The sequence below is a fragment of the Rhagoletis zephyria genome, unplaced genomic scaffold (genome assembly GCF_001687245.7).
Source record: "Rhagoletis zephyria isolate East Lansing unplaced genomic scaffold, Rhagoletis_zephyria_1.1 Rzeph_scaffold_04867, whole genome shotgun sequence".
NCBI lineage: Eukaryota > Metazoa > Arthropoda > Insecta > Diptera > Tephritidae > Rhagoletis > Rhagoletis zephyria.
The window spans coordinates 244-15535 of record NW_016161950.1 but is presented as its reverse complement, the minus strand read 5'-3'; the positions used below and the strand labels follow the sequence as shown (position 1 = coordinate 15535).

Genomic DNA, 15292 nt, shown 5'->3' with positions numbered 1-15292 from the left:
CCGCTCAACAATTATTACACACGTTTTAGAAGAGCTAGGAATTACTAAAAAACAAGACATTTCAGCAGAGCTACAGCCACATAATATTAAGAAAAGTTCCCAACAACTTGATAAGTTTATAAACTCGTTCGATCAGTATGTAAATCCGTTCAGCTCCGATTTATCGACAGATCAGTTATTAACATAGGTTCTGGAAAAGCTGCATCATCTCAAGTGGAGAAGTTTCTTTTAAATATTCCAAAAATCGGTGATGATCTACGAACAACGTTTATATCTGAATGTTCATCAGATCCAAAAAGATTCGAAAAATCCATAAAAAAGACACCAATACACAACTTTTCAAGTCTGCTTGTAAAGAAGAAGTCAGTAAAAATTGGAGGCAAGCATCAAGAAATAAAGCTACAACGAGATTTATTCGGACGTTTGTTGGGGATTTCGATGGACCATCAAATTGATGTTTTGAAAATTTTATCGTACCCAATAACTCCTGTACCTCTTGCATTATGTCATCTGGATGGTGGTTTCTGTAAAACTGACAAATCAGTACTTGTAAAATGTCTGGAACCAAATATTGATCAAGAACCGCCACATAATACAGATGTATTTTTAATTGATGGATTTTTCATCCTTCATTCAATGAAAGAAGTTCCTAAAACATTCGGGAGTATTTCAAAGAAATTCCTACAAATGGTATCAAAATATTCAGCCCGAAGAATAGATGTAATATTCGACCAATATTTATATCCATCTATAAAAGATAGTGAAAGATGTCTACGACATGAAGCATCGTTGATTGATTACACTATTTCTGGGCCTGAACAGGTGCGACCGTCAGATTTTGCAAAGGAGTTGAAAAATACTAAATTTAAGGAAGCTCTTGTCGATTTTTTTACAAAACATTGGTGTAGTGAAGAAATTAAATCTTTTTTGGGCAACCGAGAAATTTATTTAAATTTTAGAAATTGTCATTCGTATCAAGTTGTTGATGACAAAGTACAATCAAGTGTTGTTGAAGATTTATGTTGCACTCCACACGAAGAAGCTGATACAAAAATAATCTATCATGCTTGCAATATCGTTGAACAGTCTAATATTGCTATTCGAGCCTCTGATACTGATATTTTAATTATAATGATTGGTAATATGGCACAATTAAAGAATTCTGATGCTAATATTTGGATGCTTAATGGAACAGGAAATAATGAAAGATACATTGACATCACAAAAATTTATGAAGAGCTTGGTGAATTGTTAGCTAAAAGTTTGATTGGCTTCCATGCCTTCACTGGATGTGATTTCAACCCGGCTTTCTTCAATAAAGGGAAGAAAAGACCTTTTACTTTATTGAAGAAAAATACGGAGTATCAACAAGCATTTGCTACTCTTGGTGAAAACAATTTGACAGAGGAGCAGTTGCAAGAGGTTTTTAACATCATTCAACAGTTCACTTGCCAAATATACAAAGCCAAAAAATCTAATGATGTTGATGATGGAAGATTCCAACTTTTTTCAATGAAAACTTTAGCAAAAGAGTTCAAAATTTCGACGCGAGCTCAATACCGCCATGCAAGAGCGAGCTTTACCAACATCTTCTGAGAGCTCATTATATCTCAAATATTTGGAGAAATGCTTATAAAAAGCAACCAACCACGTTAGATCCATTGGATTATGGTTGGATTCAGCATGAGAACAAATTTGTCTTCAAATGGTTCGAGGGAGATCAACTTCCATCTTTTGTGAGTGACTTGATCAACAATGTCCCTGGTACGTTTATAAATATCAATTCTTTATCTAACATGTTCAGATTAGTTTGCAAATTCCGATTTATTTTACAACTAACTTTTTATTTTTACAGATTCCGACTTGATGGAAGACGAAGAAGAGTCACACGACAAACACGACTCCGATGATGATGAGTGAAGATTAAAATCAATATATATATATATATATTTATTGATATATATATATTTTAATGCATGCATAATATATTTTTTTAATTTATCTAACTATTTTGAATTTTGTCTTGATTAAATAAATAAAGAAGAAAAAAAATAAAATGAGGATTTAAATAGTTTGGTAGTAGCTAAGATTTTGTTATCTGCTGATGTGTGTACGCAATGAAAACGTCTGCCGTGATCAATATAAGTTTTTAAGACTATAATGAATAAAATATAACAATGGCAGATCTGGTCAATTACTTTCAAAATTTCATTTTTTTTAGTATTTTCAAAATTGTCTGCCATAATGTTAAACGCGCAATAATGGTCTGCCATTGTTATTTTCCGATAATAATAATAGTATATTTTCAAATTTCAAAACGGCAGACGTGGTCAAATGCATTTAAAATTCTCCAAAAATCAATACCTGTCTTCCCTGAGCGCTTGCCGCGTCCACCGCTTTGGGCTTAGTGAGTACCTATCCTATGTAAGATAGGTATAGGGGCCTCAGTGTATAAAAATTCAGGTCTGGTCAAATACATACAGGTAGCCGCTCACTGGCTCTTAGACTACATGGTTAATCAAACATTTTGAGCTCGAAATTGTAGAGCGACCTTCAAAGAGATTCGAGGGGAAAATCAGAAATCAACAGAAGACGATTTTATTGCATACAGCCAATCTGTGCTTAAAGGAAGGCATTTGACTAAAATAATAAAATCTATTTTACGCATTCACTTAATCCGTACAACAGTATAGCAAAACATATTTTGCTTTTATAGAAAAACTAATAAAAAAAAGGACACTCTCCACATATTACGAAAATACTTGGTATTTTTTAAAAGCCCTGAATATGGATGATAACGTTGGAAATTCGTTTAAATTAATAAAAAATGTCTAGGGTTAGGGGGGGGGCGTCTCATATTTAGTACCGGCCCCGGACGATATTATTAAATGAAAAAACTAACTAACAAAAGAACACCTGTAAAGTAATAAGTGTTTATGTTTAATTTTTGCAACCAGATAAAAGCTGGCCGTTTTAAGTGGACCAACAGTTGGCGGCTATTGCCGTAGACGACTACGAAATTCCCACAGGCTATACATGTATATACATACATATCGAGCCCTAACTGCCAAAAACGTAAGCGAAATTTTTTTTTTCAAAATTTTCTTTTTGATGCTGAAATGCATCCGCCTCAAAAAGAAAATTGTGAAAAAAATGTCGCTTACGTTATTTTGGCGGTTAGGGTCCGATATTTAAAATATTACTCATATACAGTCTTAGTTATACTATACTTAAATGCGAAAATTTCGGCAGAAAATCGAAAAAGTTACGGTTTTCGAAATCGGCACTTGCCGCGATTTTGAACTTTACGTATTCTAACTCGGGAACACTCCCCCAAAATAGTCTAATCGGAAATTCCATCGTTCTAGACCGAATCTAAATTTTTTGACTTTTTGGTCGTCATGTTGACGTTTGATCAAACCGCTTCACCGAATGAGGACGCAAGAGAGAAAAATCTAAGAAAACCAAACTCTTTTACATTGTGAACCGGAAGAAAACTAAAATTGTTTGCTTCAACCAGTGTATGGCGAAATGGGAAAAGTAGGTTTGAAGAATGTTTGACAAGCCGCTTGTGTGGCGTATTTCGCTCTTTATAAATCTTCGGAAAGCTTTTTGTCCAAAAAATTGCAGTGTGATTTAACGACTCTGTTGTGTAAAGCATGGTTGCATTTATTATCTGCAAATATCTCGAGGAAAAATTCCTCAAAATAAAAATCCTCAAAAAATATTCAATCGCACCTAAAATTCCTCACGTTTGAGGAATTACTCGCAAAGTGGTCATACTGCATTACACACTTTTGCGTCTACCATTGTTAAAGTTCGTGTATAATAATAATATATTGGCGCTTACACATTTGTTAGTGTTTGGCCGAGCTTCTCCTCCGATTAGTGGCAAGGCACACACACCCAATGGGAAGGGGACTACAGTTATACGCCGACTCGAACGGCGTTTGTATTTTTATGAGAAGCTGCGGCTGACTTCCAAAACGTACAAGTACAATGTTTGAATACTGTTCTACTGCGGTATTTAGACTGTTTGCATATGCAGAGTTGCGATATATTTCAACCACATACATTGCATAGTTTGAGTATTCAATATAATGATTAGTTTTTTGATATTGGCCGTTTTATTATAATTTAATCGTTAATTTTGAGCTTCAGGCCGGTTATTAAATAAAACATAGATTTTAGTAGTTTTATTTATTACATTTATTGATGTCGAAATTTCGCTTTCAATCTGAAGGCATCTTCAGGACTGAAAACACCAAATGCATAGGTTTACAAGAAAACCTACATCAAAATCGCAACTTACATTATTGAGTTTTTCCAATCGACTAATTCTGTGTGCAGAAAAATATTAACAAACAAGCTCAAAGAACACTTAAACATAAACAAGAGAATTGAAGCAAGTCGAAATACCGTAACAACATGAACAATACATGAAGTGGTGGACAGTAGGACGGAGAGAATCTGTATGTAGATCAACACGGCATTGTATTTTTGTTGTCGGACGAAGTACTGGTGGCGGACCGACGAAGAGTAACATGAACGCATAAATACATGACACCTACGTTATTGGTTTTTGTGCGTGAGAACTAAATCGCGATAGACCTGAGCGCAATTGTCTGTGTCCGTTTTAAAATTCATCCTTCTATTATTAGGGGTGTTCATTATGTGTAGCATCTCTAGAGTGTAACGTTTATTGTAATTTCTCTCTTCCTGTAAGATTGCTGCATTGTCAAAATCGGGATAATGTCCCATATTTTGGCAGTGAGATGTTAAGGTTGTCTTATTGTCCATAGAGTTATTCCTTAATATTATGTTAGATTTATGAGCTTCTATTTAGATTTCGTCATCCCCACATATACTATATCGCATACGTGGGACCCGTCACCATTTCCTGGTATTCTAAAAATTACGCCAGATTTCTCATTTTTAAGAATTTTGTCTTTGGAGTTGGTGTATATTTGTTTTAAAGTATTGTCATACGCGAACGCTATGTGAACATTTTAGAGTGCTTAATCCTCTCTGATAATCCTGGAACATATGTTGCCGATGGGGGGGTGAAATAACACAAACGGCAATAACGCAAATTTGTGTTATTTCCCAACTGAATATGAAATAACACAAATTTGCTTTATTTCAGTTCTCGTTGAGCAATAAGACCAACTTTTAAACTTAACAATTGAGTAATAAAGCAAAATAGTTCACAAGGTACTCACCCAGTTACATTTGACAAAAAGTAGTACATGAACAAGTTAAATGGACGGATTTGTATGTAAGTATACAATTTTGAAAGTTGCCAGCGTCGCGGCGGTCCGCGTTCGCGCACCCATGCGACATCGTTCCATGCAAACATTTTATGGTTTTCCAGCAATGTTTTTAACATATTAAAAAGCATGCAGATAAAATTCATACAAAAGCGCTATGTCCAATATGCCGAGCAGTTATTAAAGACGATGCTTTCCCTATATTTTGTTAGACTTTTCATATTTAAGTAAAAATATTTTGTGAAAATTACTTTCTTCATATGAATTATATCACATTTTTTGTTTAATTCAAGACCTATCAAACAGGTTTAGAGCATTTGAGCAAAAACAATATTTGCCTGTATTTTGTTGTTGCTTCTGGCATCGAAAGTGTCAAAAATTCCTCTGATTTTTTTCTTCTACATCAAAGCGTGCCATGTGAAATACAAAAAAAGATAAAAAATTTAAATTGAAAAAATGAAAATTGTTGCAACTTTCTTTCTTAGTAAATTGGTTTGCTTCTCGAAGCATTGAACCATCCTGTGCCAGGCCCAGTAATCAGCGGTTGTGCTGCTGAGTTGGGCGAGCGTTCCAAAAGCTGTTATTCAATCGCTGGTTTTGTATGGAAAAAGGTTTCACATGTAAATAGAGGCTGACTTCCAAAACGTATCAATACATTTTTTGGAAACTGTTATACTGCGGTATTCAAACTGTTTGTATATGCAGAGTTGCGACACATTGCAACCATATACATTGCATATTTTAAATACTCAATATAGCAATGAACAATTTTTCTGAATTTTCCATTTTTAAAACACCAATGGTAACCCATAACTAACGAAGCATCAACTTTGTTTCTGATGCGCTGATTGCGCTAGCGATGCGTTTCGATAAATTTTCGGATGCGTTTTGGAAAAGTATACATCGTCAACATTTGGTAGTTCGGCGTTATGGAACATCATACTTTGTACGTATGCAAAGCAATTGACGTTTTGGAAGTCAGCCAGATTTTAACAACTTAGAATTTTTGTGAGAAGAAATTAAAAATATTTGACATTTTCGAGGACAAATAATTTGAAAAAACTCAAATCAGCTTCTGNCGCAAATTTGTGTTATTTCCCAACTGAATATGAAATAACACAAATTTGCTTTATTTCAGTTCTCGTTGAGCAATAAGACCAACTTTTAAACTTAACAATTGAGTAATAAAGCAAAATAGTTCACAAGGTACTCACCCAGTTACATTTGACAAAAAGTAGTACATGAACAAGTTAAATGGACGGATTTGTATGTAAGTATACAATTTTGAAAGTTGCCAGCGTCGCGGCGGTCCGCGTTCGCGCACCCATGCGACATCGTTCCATGCAAACATTTTATGGTTTTCCAGCAATGTTTTTAACATATTAAAAAGCATGCAGATAAAATTCATACAAAAGCGCTATGTCCAATATGCCGAGCAGTTATTAAAGACGATGCTTTCCCTATATTTTGTTAGACTTTTCATATTTAAGTAAAAATATTTTGTGAAAATTACTTTCTTCATATGAATTATATCACATTTTTTGTTTAATTCAAGACCTATCAAACAGGTTTAGAGCATTTGAGCAAAAACAATATTTGCCTGTATTTTGTTGTTGCTTCTGGCATCGAAAGTGTCAAAAATTCCTCTGATTTTTTTCTTCTACATCAAAGCGTGCCATGTGAAATACAAAAAAAGATAAAAAATTTAAATTGAAAAAATGAAAATTGTTGCAACTTTCTTTCTTAGTAAATTGGTTTGCTTCTCGAAGCATTGAACCATCCTGTGCCAGGCCCAGTAATCAGCGGTTGTGCTGCTGAGTTGGGCGAGCGTTCCAAAAGCTGTTATTCAATCGCTGGTTTTGTATGGAAAAAGGTTTCACATGTAAATAGAGGCTGACTTCCAAAACGTATCAATACATTTTTTGGAAACTGTTATACTGCGGTATTCAAACTGTTTGTATATGCAGAGTTGCGACACATTGCAACCATATACATTGCATATTTTAAATACTCAATATAGCAATGAACAATTTTTCTGAATTTTCCATTTTTAAAACACCAATGGTAACCAATAACTAACGAAGCATCAACTTTGTTTCTGATGCGCTGATTGCGCTAGCGATGCGTTTCGATAAATTTTCGGATGCGTTTTGGAAAAGTATACATCGTCAACATTTGGTAGTTCGGCGTTATGGAACATCATACTTTGTACGTATGCAAAGCAATTGACGTTTTGGAAGTCAGCCAGATTTTAACAACTTAGAATTTTTGTGAGAAGAAATTAAAAATATTTGACATTTTCGAGGACAAATAATTTGAAAAAACTCAAATCAGCTTCTGTACTGATACTACCTGTTCAATGTGCCTTGGTTTAATTGTATTTTTGGAATAAACAAGTCAGTAAACTGTTTTTTACAAATATTTGGTATAAATAAACAATGGGAAATAAGGCAAAATTTGCTTTATTTCCAACCTTTGTTGGAAATAAAGCAAAACTCAGATTTGGTTTTATTTCCCATTTAAAAGTGAAATACAGTGAAACCCGCTTAAGNTACTACCTGTTCAATGTGCCTTGGTTTAATTGTATTTTTGGAATAAACAAGTCAGTAAACTGTTTTTTACAAATATTTGGTATAAATAAACAATGGGAAATAAGGCAAAATTTGCTTTATTTCCAACCTTTGTTGGAAATAAAGCAAAACTCAGATTTGGTTTTATTTCCCATTTAAAAGTGAAATACAGTGAAACCCGCTTAAGTACAATTTTACTTATAATTTTCCCCTTTTAAGTGCTCTTTTAAAATTCCTTAAAATATTTACATATTTTGAAATTCAGTAGCAGCGGTAAAAAAATTCTAAAAAATCAACGGTAACTTTTAGCCACTTGAAACTTGCACATTATTAAAATAAAATTTAATGGGCTATGAAACTGTATACTCAAAAATCACTTCTGAGAAAAAAGTTTGAAATTATGATGATTTTTTTTAAGTGTTATACAAAATCTTAAGCTTATGTTTATATGGTATTTGTTAGGGAATGAACTGCATTTTAATTGATTGAAAAACCTTAAAAATTAATAAATAAACATAAATGGCAAATAATATCATTTTGAATTTGTTACAAAATGATATGTCCAACTGTGACGTTTTAAACAATTTAATCCTTGTAAAAATTACATACCATTGCACTAAATATTTTTTAAATCAAGTTTTTCTTAACTTGTTTATGTGTTTAACTAATGCTACGATTTTGGTTTTAAACTATGTATACTTCATTAAATATTGTTATTCAAGTATTTATGTAAGTTAACAAGAAGATGTAACTACGTCAGTAGTTATGTTCGCTTAAGTACCCGCATCGAGGTACTTAAGCGGGTTCTTTTAAGTACCCAACCCGCCTAAGTACCTCAAAAAGCTGAAATTTTTCGTGAGGTACTTAAGCGGGTTTTACTGTTAAGCAAATTTTGCGTTATTGCCGTTTGTGTTATTTATTTATTATTGTTTAAAGAGTTGAGCATCTTGTCTATATTTTCCGTTTTTACAATCGCAAATAAATCATCAACATATTTGGTAAGTAGCCGTGGTTTTCTGTTGGACTCTTTTTCGAATTTATTTAAAAGTTCTTCCATAACTATATCCGCTATGACAGGTGAAGCAGGTGAACCCATAGGCATTCCTGACTTCTGCTCATAAATCTTATCATTGTATTTGAAGTAGCGGTTCTCTTTAATGAAGTATTTTAATATGGATAAGAAAAGCTCTCTAGTTAATGACGTATGCTCTTGTATCAAACTCCATTTCAAATCTGTGATCTATTGCTATGTCCACGGGGATGCTCGGGAAGAACGAGACGACATCAAAAGACACCAAACTTTCATTGTCATAAATATAGGTATTTCCAGTCTTGTTTTTGAACTCTATCGCATCTTTAACGTTATACTTTGAGGACATTTTTATATTTTTGAGTACGCGGACAATATATTTGCACAAGTTGTAAGACGGTGAATTGATGGACGAACATATAGGTCTCAGGGGAACTCCTTCTTTATGGATTTTCGGTAATCCGTAAATTGGAGGGGGATTAGTCGTTTTGCTGGTGAGGTAGTTCTTTTCCTTTAAATCAATGATTTTGTTAGCATACATGTTCTCTACTATTTCATTATTTTTCCCTTGTAGCTTATTTGTAGGGTCACGTTTTAAAACCCTATATGTTGAGATGCCATTTACAATTTTCTGCATCTTCATGTCGTATTCTGATTTGTTCATCGCTACAATTACGTTCCCTTTGTCAGCATTGAGGATTAAAATTTGGTCATGGTTTTTCAGAAACGTCTTAGCAGAATGAAGGGTATTATGAATAAACTTGTCTCTAATTGTATATGTCGTCTTATTTATGTAATCGCGTATTAGAGTCGTTAAGTTGTGCCTTTCAATTTCCTATTTTTCTTTATCTTTAATCGTCTGTATGCAGTTCTCCCCATCTGCTATAATCTTAAATAGTGGAAACTCTTTATTGGATATAGGTAAGGCGAATTTCGGTCCTAAAGATAGGACAGCCCTAGTGTTGAGTAATTGTTTTTGTTTCTCTCTTAATTTTTCATACTTGCTAGCTTGTGTTTTCTTAATAGTTGTAGTGAGTGTATTAATTATTCTTTCTTCACCTTCAAAAAATACATTATAATCCCGCATACTTAATTGTTGTTTAATATGTACTTTTAGTGATTTTACCTCTTCTCCTTTTTGTCGAAGTAGCTCGTGTTTTATACTAATGAGGAGGTTCAGTAGTTTGCTTTGTACCTTTTGTACAAACGCAGACACAGAGTTGGAGATAGTAGTTGACATCTTGTTATTGCTGATATTGTTGTTGATTGTATAGACAATATTTTTGGTAGCATTATTGATGAAGTTTGGGGTTAAGCCGCTCCTTCTGCAGCTTTCCATAAATTGGGTCGATTCTGTTGTTCTAGCTATCTGTAATCTCAGATTATTAGTCGTCAAATTTTTTGTGATGGCTTTGGATTTTTCTTTTCTGTTTTTTTGTGCCATACATTAGGGGGAATAGTACGAAACTACTTTGAAAAATATTAGTTTCTATGAAAATTTTACATTTATCTACATAAATTTAAACGCTCGTATAACACTAATGTAAAGGAAAACAAATCGTCGATGTTTTTGCAAAACCGCCCATCGACCAATTTCAAAACCTCCTATCTTACGATACTCAAATTATACAGGAGAGCGAAAAAACGGGTTTCCTTTGAAGGCGTTGCCTTGCTACGCGGTATTTTCTCTAGCTATTATTCCAAATTTGACGCATAAATCTCTATGACTGGAGTTCAGGGTTACCAAATCTCATTTTTGCCACAACGCAGATTTGGGCGGTTTTGCAAATCGTCGATGGGCGGTTTGCAAAAACATCGACAAATTGTTTATTCCGCAATACACAATAAACTTGGATTCGCCTTACATTCCCGGAGATTTATAGCAACAGGATCGAAAGGTACTAGAAAACATGACTTTTGCTTATATCTTTAAAACTATGTTTTGAAAAATTAAATGGATCAGCGGCCTCACATTCATCTAAAAAGTTGAATTTTTGTCATGAAATAGCTCTAAGTAGTGATCTATATACAAGTTGCATTTTTTAGATTTTTCTTTAATACATTTTCTTTGTAAAGAAAATATCTCGTATTTGCCCTTTTCTGTGGGCAATTGTTTCACTCTGTATTACCTAAATTTCTAGGCTCTCAACTGCAAAAAGAATTAATACGAGATATTTCCCGGGAATACAAAAAAATTCCTCAATATTCGACAAAAATTCCAAAGAGATAATCGTTGAAAATCGCTTTTTTCGTTGCACTTAAATATAACTTTTGCTTAGTAAAATGACTAAAAAAAATTAACACTTAATTGCATTGCTACCTTCTGTGTGCGGATCTATCACTACACTTTAATACCACAATACAGAAAGCAAAATATTAAATTAAAACCGGCAGGATTTTTCGAGAAAGCGAAAATTCATTTATAAGCAGCGTTAGAATACTCTGTTTCTGGTGAACGATGAACTTTCGCTGTGCAAGTAAGAAAAGCGGGAGGGACTGGGAAATGTTATTCGGAGAGTTCTCTATCGAATGCGAACAATTTTTTACATTTCCCTCAAATTTTGTCTAACTGACTACGGCCGTCTAGATCAGAGATGGGCAAAGTGGGTCCCAGGAGCCTTTTGCACTTAGGAACCGGCTTGGCACATTTGGGTGCTATATGAGGGGTAGCATAAATAGCCAGAATGAAGGGGAAGGAAAGCGTATTAAAATTTCTTGTACTCGGACTTTCATTACTAATATATATGATTATTTTAATGTATTTTTTACACCTCCTTTACCCTGAGAACTGATTTACACCTTGCGTGGTACTTGCTGGCTCTTTGTCTGCTTTAAGAGCAAAAAATCTGCACATCCCTAGTGTAGATCGTTCAAATAGTTAGATAAAGATCGAACCACGTTATACGGAGTGATAGTACGCACCCCTCACCCCTCAGCCACAGCGGCCAGCACATTCTGGTACTCTAGAATGTATAAAAAGAAGAAATAAAAGTCGTGAAAAGTTATAAAAGGAATACAAATAGAAATGTAAAGAAAAGTTTGTTGTCATTAGTGCAATCGGGCGCAAAACATTGTTAGGTCAAGTTAATTGAAAATAAGGCGGTCATACTTTTGATTTTACGTATATGAAGTCATAAACTATGATGTTGTAAGGCATGACTAAACAATGGATTTCCTTACTCTTTTTGGAACCCAAATAAGTATATATACATATTAACATATATCTACATTGCTTGTTTTTGATATTTAGGTGGGCATAGACGCAGTATCAACGCTAATAAAGGATAAGTGCAAATGTCATGGAGTTTCTGGTTCTTGTTCAATGAAAACTTGCTGGAAAAAGTTATCTGAATTCAATTCAACGTCAACACTTCTGCGACAGAAGTACGATCAGGCAATCAGAAAGGCTCCGAACTCACGCACAATACGTCGAGATGCACCCATAAATCGGTTAAAACGGCGAAAACAGAAAATAGGAAAAGTGAGAATCGACTCGACAAAAGTTTTTCGATATATATTTATTTTATGTATATATGTAATAAATTTTTTTCGTTTTAGAAATCGCAATACACCACTTTGTATTATTTGGAAACATCGCCGACTTATTGCTCGGTAACCAAGGATCGTCAGTGTCTGCATCCGGACAACTGCGCAAATCTATGCTGTGGACGCGGATACACGACTCATGTTTTTAAGCAAGTGGAAAAGTGTCGCTGCCGTTTTAACAATGGACGTTGCTGCCAACTTATTTGCGATTACTGCCAACGATTTGAGGATAAATATTTTTGTAAATAGTTTTTCCGTCTTATTTTATTATTATTAAAAGGCATTGGGCATGCTCTCGTCAAATTAAACAATATCTTGCCTACAAAATAAGTAAAGTCCCGAAATGCTTTCAGTGCTTACGCGTTTAAAGAAAAAAACAAAGATCATAAATACCACCACCATTGTATGTAAGTCACTGACAGAGAAAGCTCTTACTCGAGCGCGTTCATAAAAACTATCAGGAAAGGTTTTCTCTTGGTATTTGTTTTGATCGGAACTGATTTACGTACTTATACAAGAGAAAGCGTAAAGATTAGATCGCGGCAGCATCTATATTTTAGGTTCTAAAAGCCTTTAACCTTGATTCTATGCAAGGTTTTTACACCCTAATCCCGGGCATTGTGGAATTGGATTCCCCATTTGTATACCTTATAAATATATATAACTTATCAAATCCCAGTAAATAACTTGCCAATAATGCATTTCAAAGACAATTCGAACAAATAAAGATACATATAACAAAATAAACTGTGTGTGTCCAATTCGTGCCTTCACTGGCTCAATTACACTTCAACACGAATATCTATTATGTTTTTAGAAGCTTTCCATAAAGAGCTGTCTAAAGATTAGAGCTGTAGCAAACCGTATGTATTCGTTACCGATCAACGGTACAACACATCGCAAGACTTAAGCTGGGATCACACGATTTGTACATTTGGCTAAAAATTTATCAAATTCATAGACAAATCATGTGAACGCTAAATTACATTTGTCATTTATCAGAAAAGCCAAATATTTGCCTTCTTGTGGCAAATGAAAAACAACCCTGGTGGCCAAATCGTGTGAACGCAATGCTGCTACATAAGCCAAATAAAAATTACGCAAATGACCAAATATCTGATTTGCCACTTGATGACTGTGACAAATATACAAATATTGTTGAGCGGTATTGCCATTTCGTGCTGGTGAACCTTTGTATTTTCCAATTTTGGTAAAATTTTAATATTTAATATAATATTTGTATCCGAAAACTACCAAAAAATATCACGTTATTTGAAAACAATAATTTTAACACACAACGAACATATTAAAAGTATAATTAATTTCTGAGTATAATTAACTATGAAAAAGCATATTTGAAGTTCAGAATGAAAAATTTCAGAAAACCAACCGGAAAAGTATTCGTTTCACAACCCTTCGTGGCACTTTACTATTCACCTTTCTTTCAGTTTTCGGATCTCTTTCCGCAGTTTTTGCTGGCTATACACATATTCATACATGCATATCGTCGTATAAAGTACAAAACCGCGTACCGTCATTCTGCAAAATCGCAACTGACATTTGCTGCCAAAAATTGAATTTGCTTACAGAAGCTGTTGGCTCAATCCTTATCCATTCGTCTTGATATATACTTTCCAGAAATGCGATTGCTTTATAAAAAAGAGAACTATTTTGAAATATGAGTGTTTTTACTATCTAGATAATAATTTATGCAACCTCACATAGGCGGCTTTGCATTTTGTTGATACGCGGTTTTGTACCTTAAACGACGATATACAGATTATTAAAGACGATCTAAATTACACTGTGTGACAAAAAAAAATGTATATAGTTTTTTCGAGGTTCACACTTGTTGTATGTCTATTCAAGCAGTAAAATCTGCATACTCAGAATTTTAAATACACCCTCAAAACCTGGGCTTAAGGTCAAAAACCGCGCGGGTGACGCACAGGTATACTTGCTCGTAACCTTATTTCTGTTTACCCGGTGAAAAATGCGTATGTATATGTGTATGTGATTCACGATAAGACATATCGCTGCTTACAACAATGTTTAAATTGATAATTTATCTTAAGAAATGGCATGGCAATGGGAATCAGTGATTGGACTTAAAAAAATGTGTGTGGTAGAATCTAAAAAAAATGTGGTAGATCTCTGGTTTTGGATCAAACTTTGTACAAAAATTAAAAAAAAATCTGCAAGGTTTCTCCTAAATTGCAAACATTTTAATTAGAATCTAAAACAAAACTAATTTTAGCATAATAAAGTGCAAGATTGAAGTTGATAAAAATTGCGTTGGTTTTGGCAATTTTTTTCTTTGACAGTTTCGAACATATTTTGAAAGATTTCTGTAACCTTGCAGCCAGCTTTTTTTTTATTCACATCACGATGTAGCGAACAAATGTGGCTCGTTCCAGAAATGCTACTTGGGATTTGCCGATTTTGACAATTCTCAAGTAAAAGTAAACAACAATTCTGGGTTCAGCAAAAAGGTTTGGTGCATATTAATAGATAATTAATCCGTTAACGCAAAAGATAAAGGCAAATATCATTTCTCGCAGCCCTTTAGCTAATGGTTAATCTCAAAGGTGTCTGTTTTCAATAAAATTTTAATTGTTCTCTTGAAAATTGCACTGGCCTATAGTCGAAAGATGTAAAGNATTCACGATAAGACATATCGCTGCTTACAACAATGTTTAAATTGATAATTTATCTTAAGAAATGGCATGGCAATGGGAATCAGTGATTGGACTTAAAAAAATGTGTGTGGTAGAATCTAAAAAAAATGTGGTAGATCTCTGGTTTTGGATCAAACTTTGTACAAAAATTAAAAAAAAATCTGCAAGGTTTCTCCTAAATTGCAAACATTTTAATTA

General features: G+C 33.9%; 1 protein-coding gene across 1 annotated transcript; it reads left to right on the top strand.

Moving 5' to 3' along the window:
* The first annotated feature begins 12017 nt into the window (after positions 1 to 12017).
* On the top strand, positions 12018 to 13138 carry LOC108371298 (protein Wnt-4-like). Its single transcript, XM_017626829.1, has 2 exons — positions 12018 to 12351; positions 12429 to 13138. Exons 1-2 carry the CDS (start codon positions 12193 to 12195, stop codon positions 12663 to 12665), a joined length of 396 nt encoding a protein of 131 aa, XP_017482318.1. The 5' UTR covers positions 12018 to 12192; the 3' UTR covers positions 12666 to 13138.
* Positions 13139 to 15292: the final 2154 nt, after the last annotated feature.

Excerpts from the sequence above, each read along its gene's own strand:
- LOC108371298 (XM_017626829.1), top strand. The coding sequence starts at position 12,193 with ATGAAAACTTGCTGGAAAAAGTTATCTGAATTCAATTCAACGTCAACA. Across the intron at positions 12,352-12,428 it reads GAAAACAGAAAATAGGAAAA|AAATCGCAATACACCACTTT; the intron begins GTGAGAATCGAC and ends TTTTCGTTTTAG.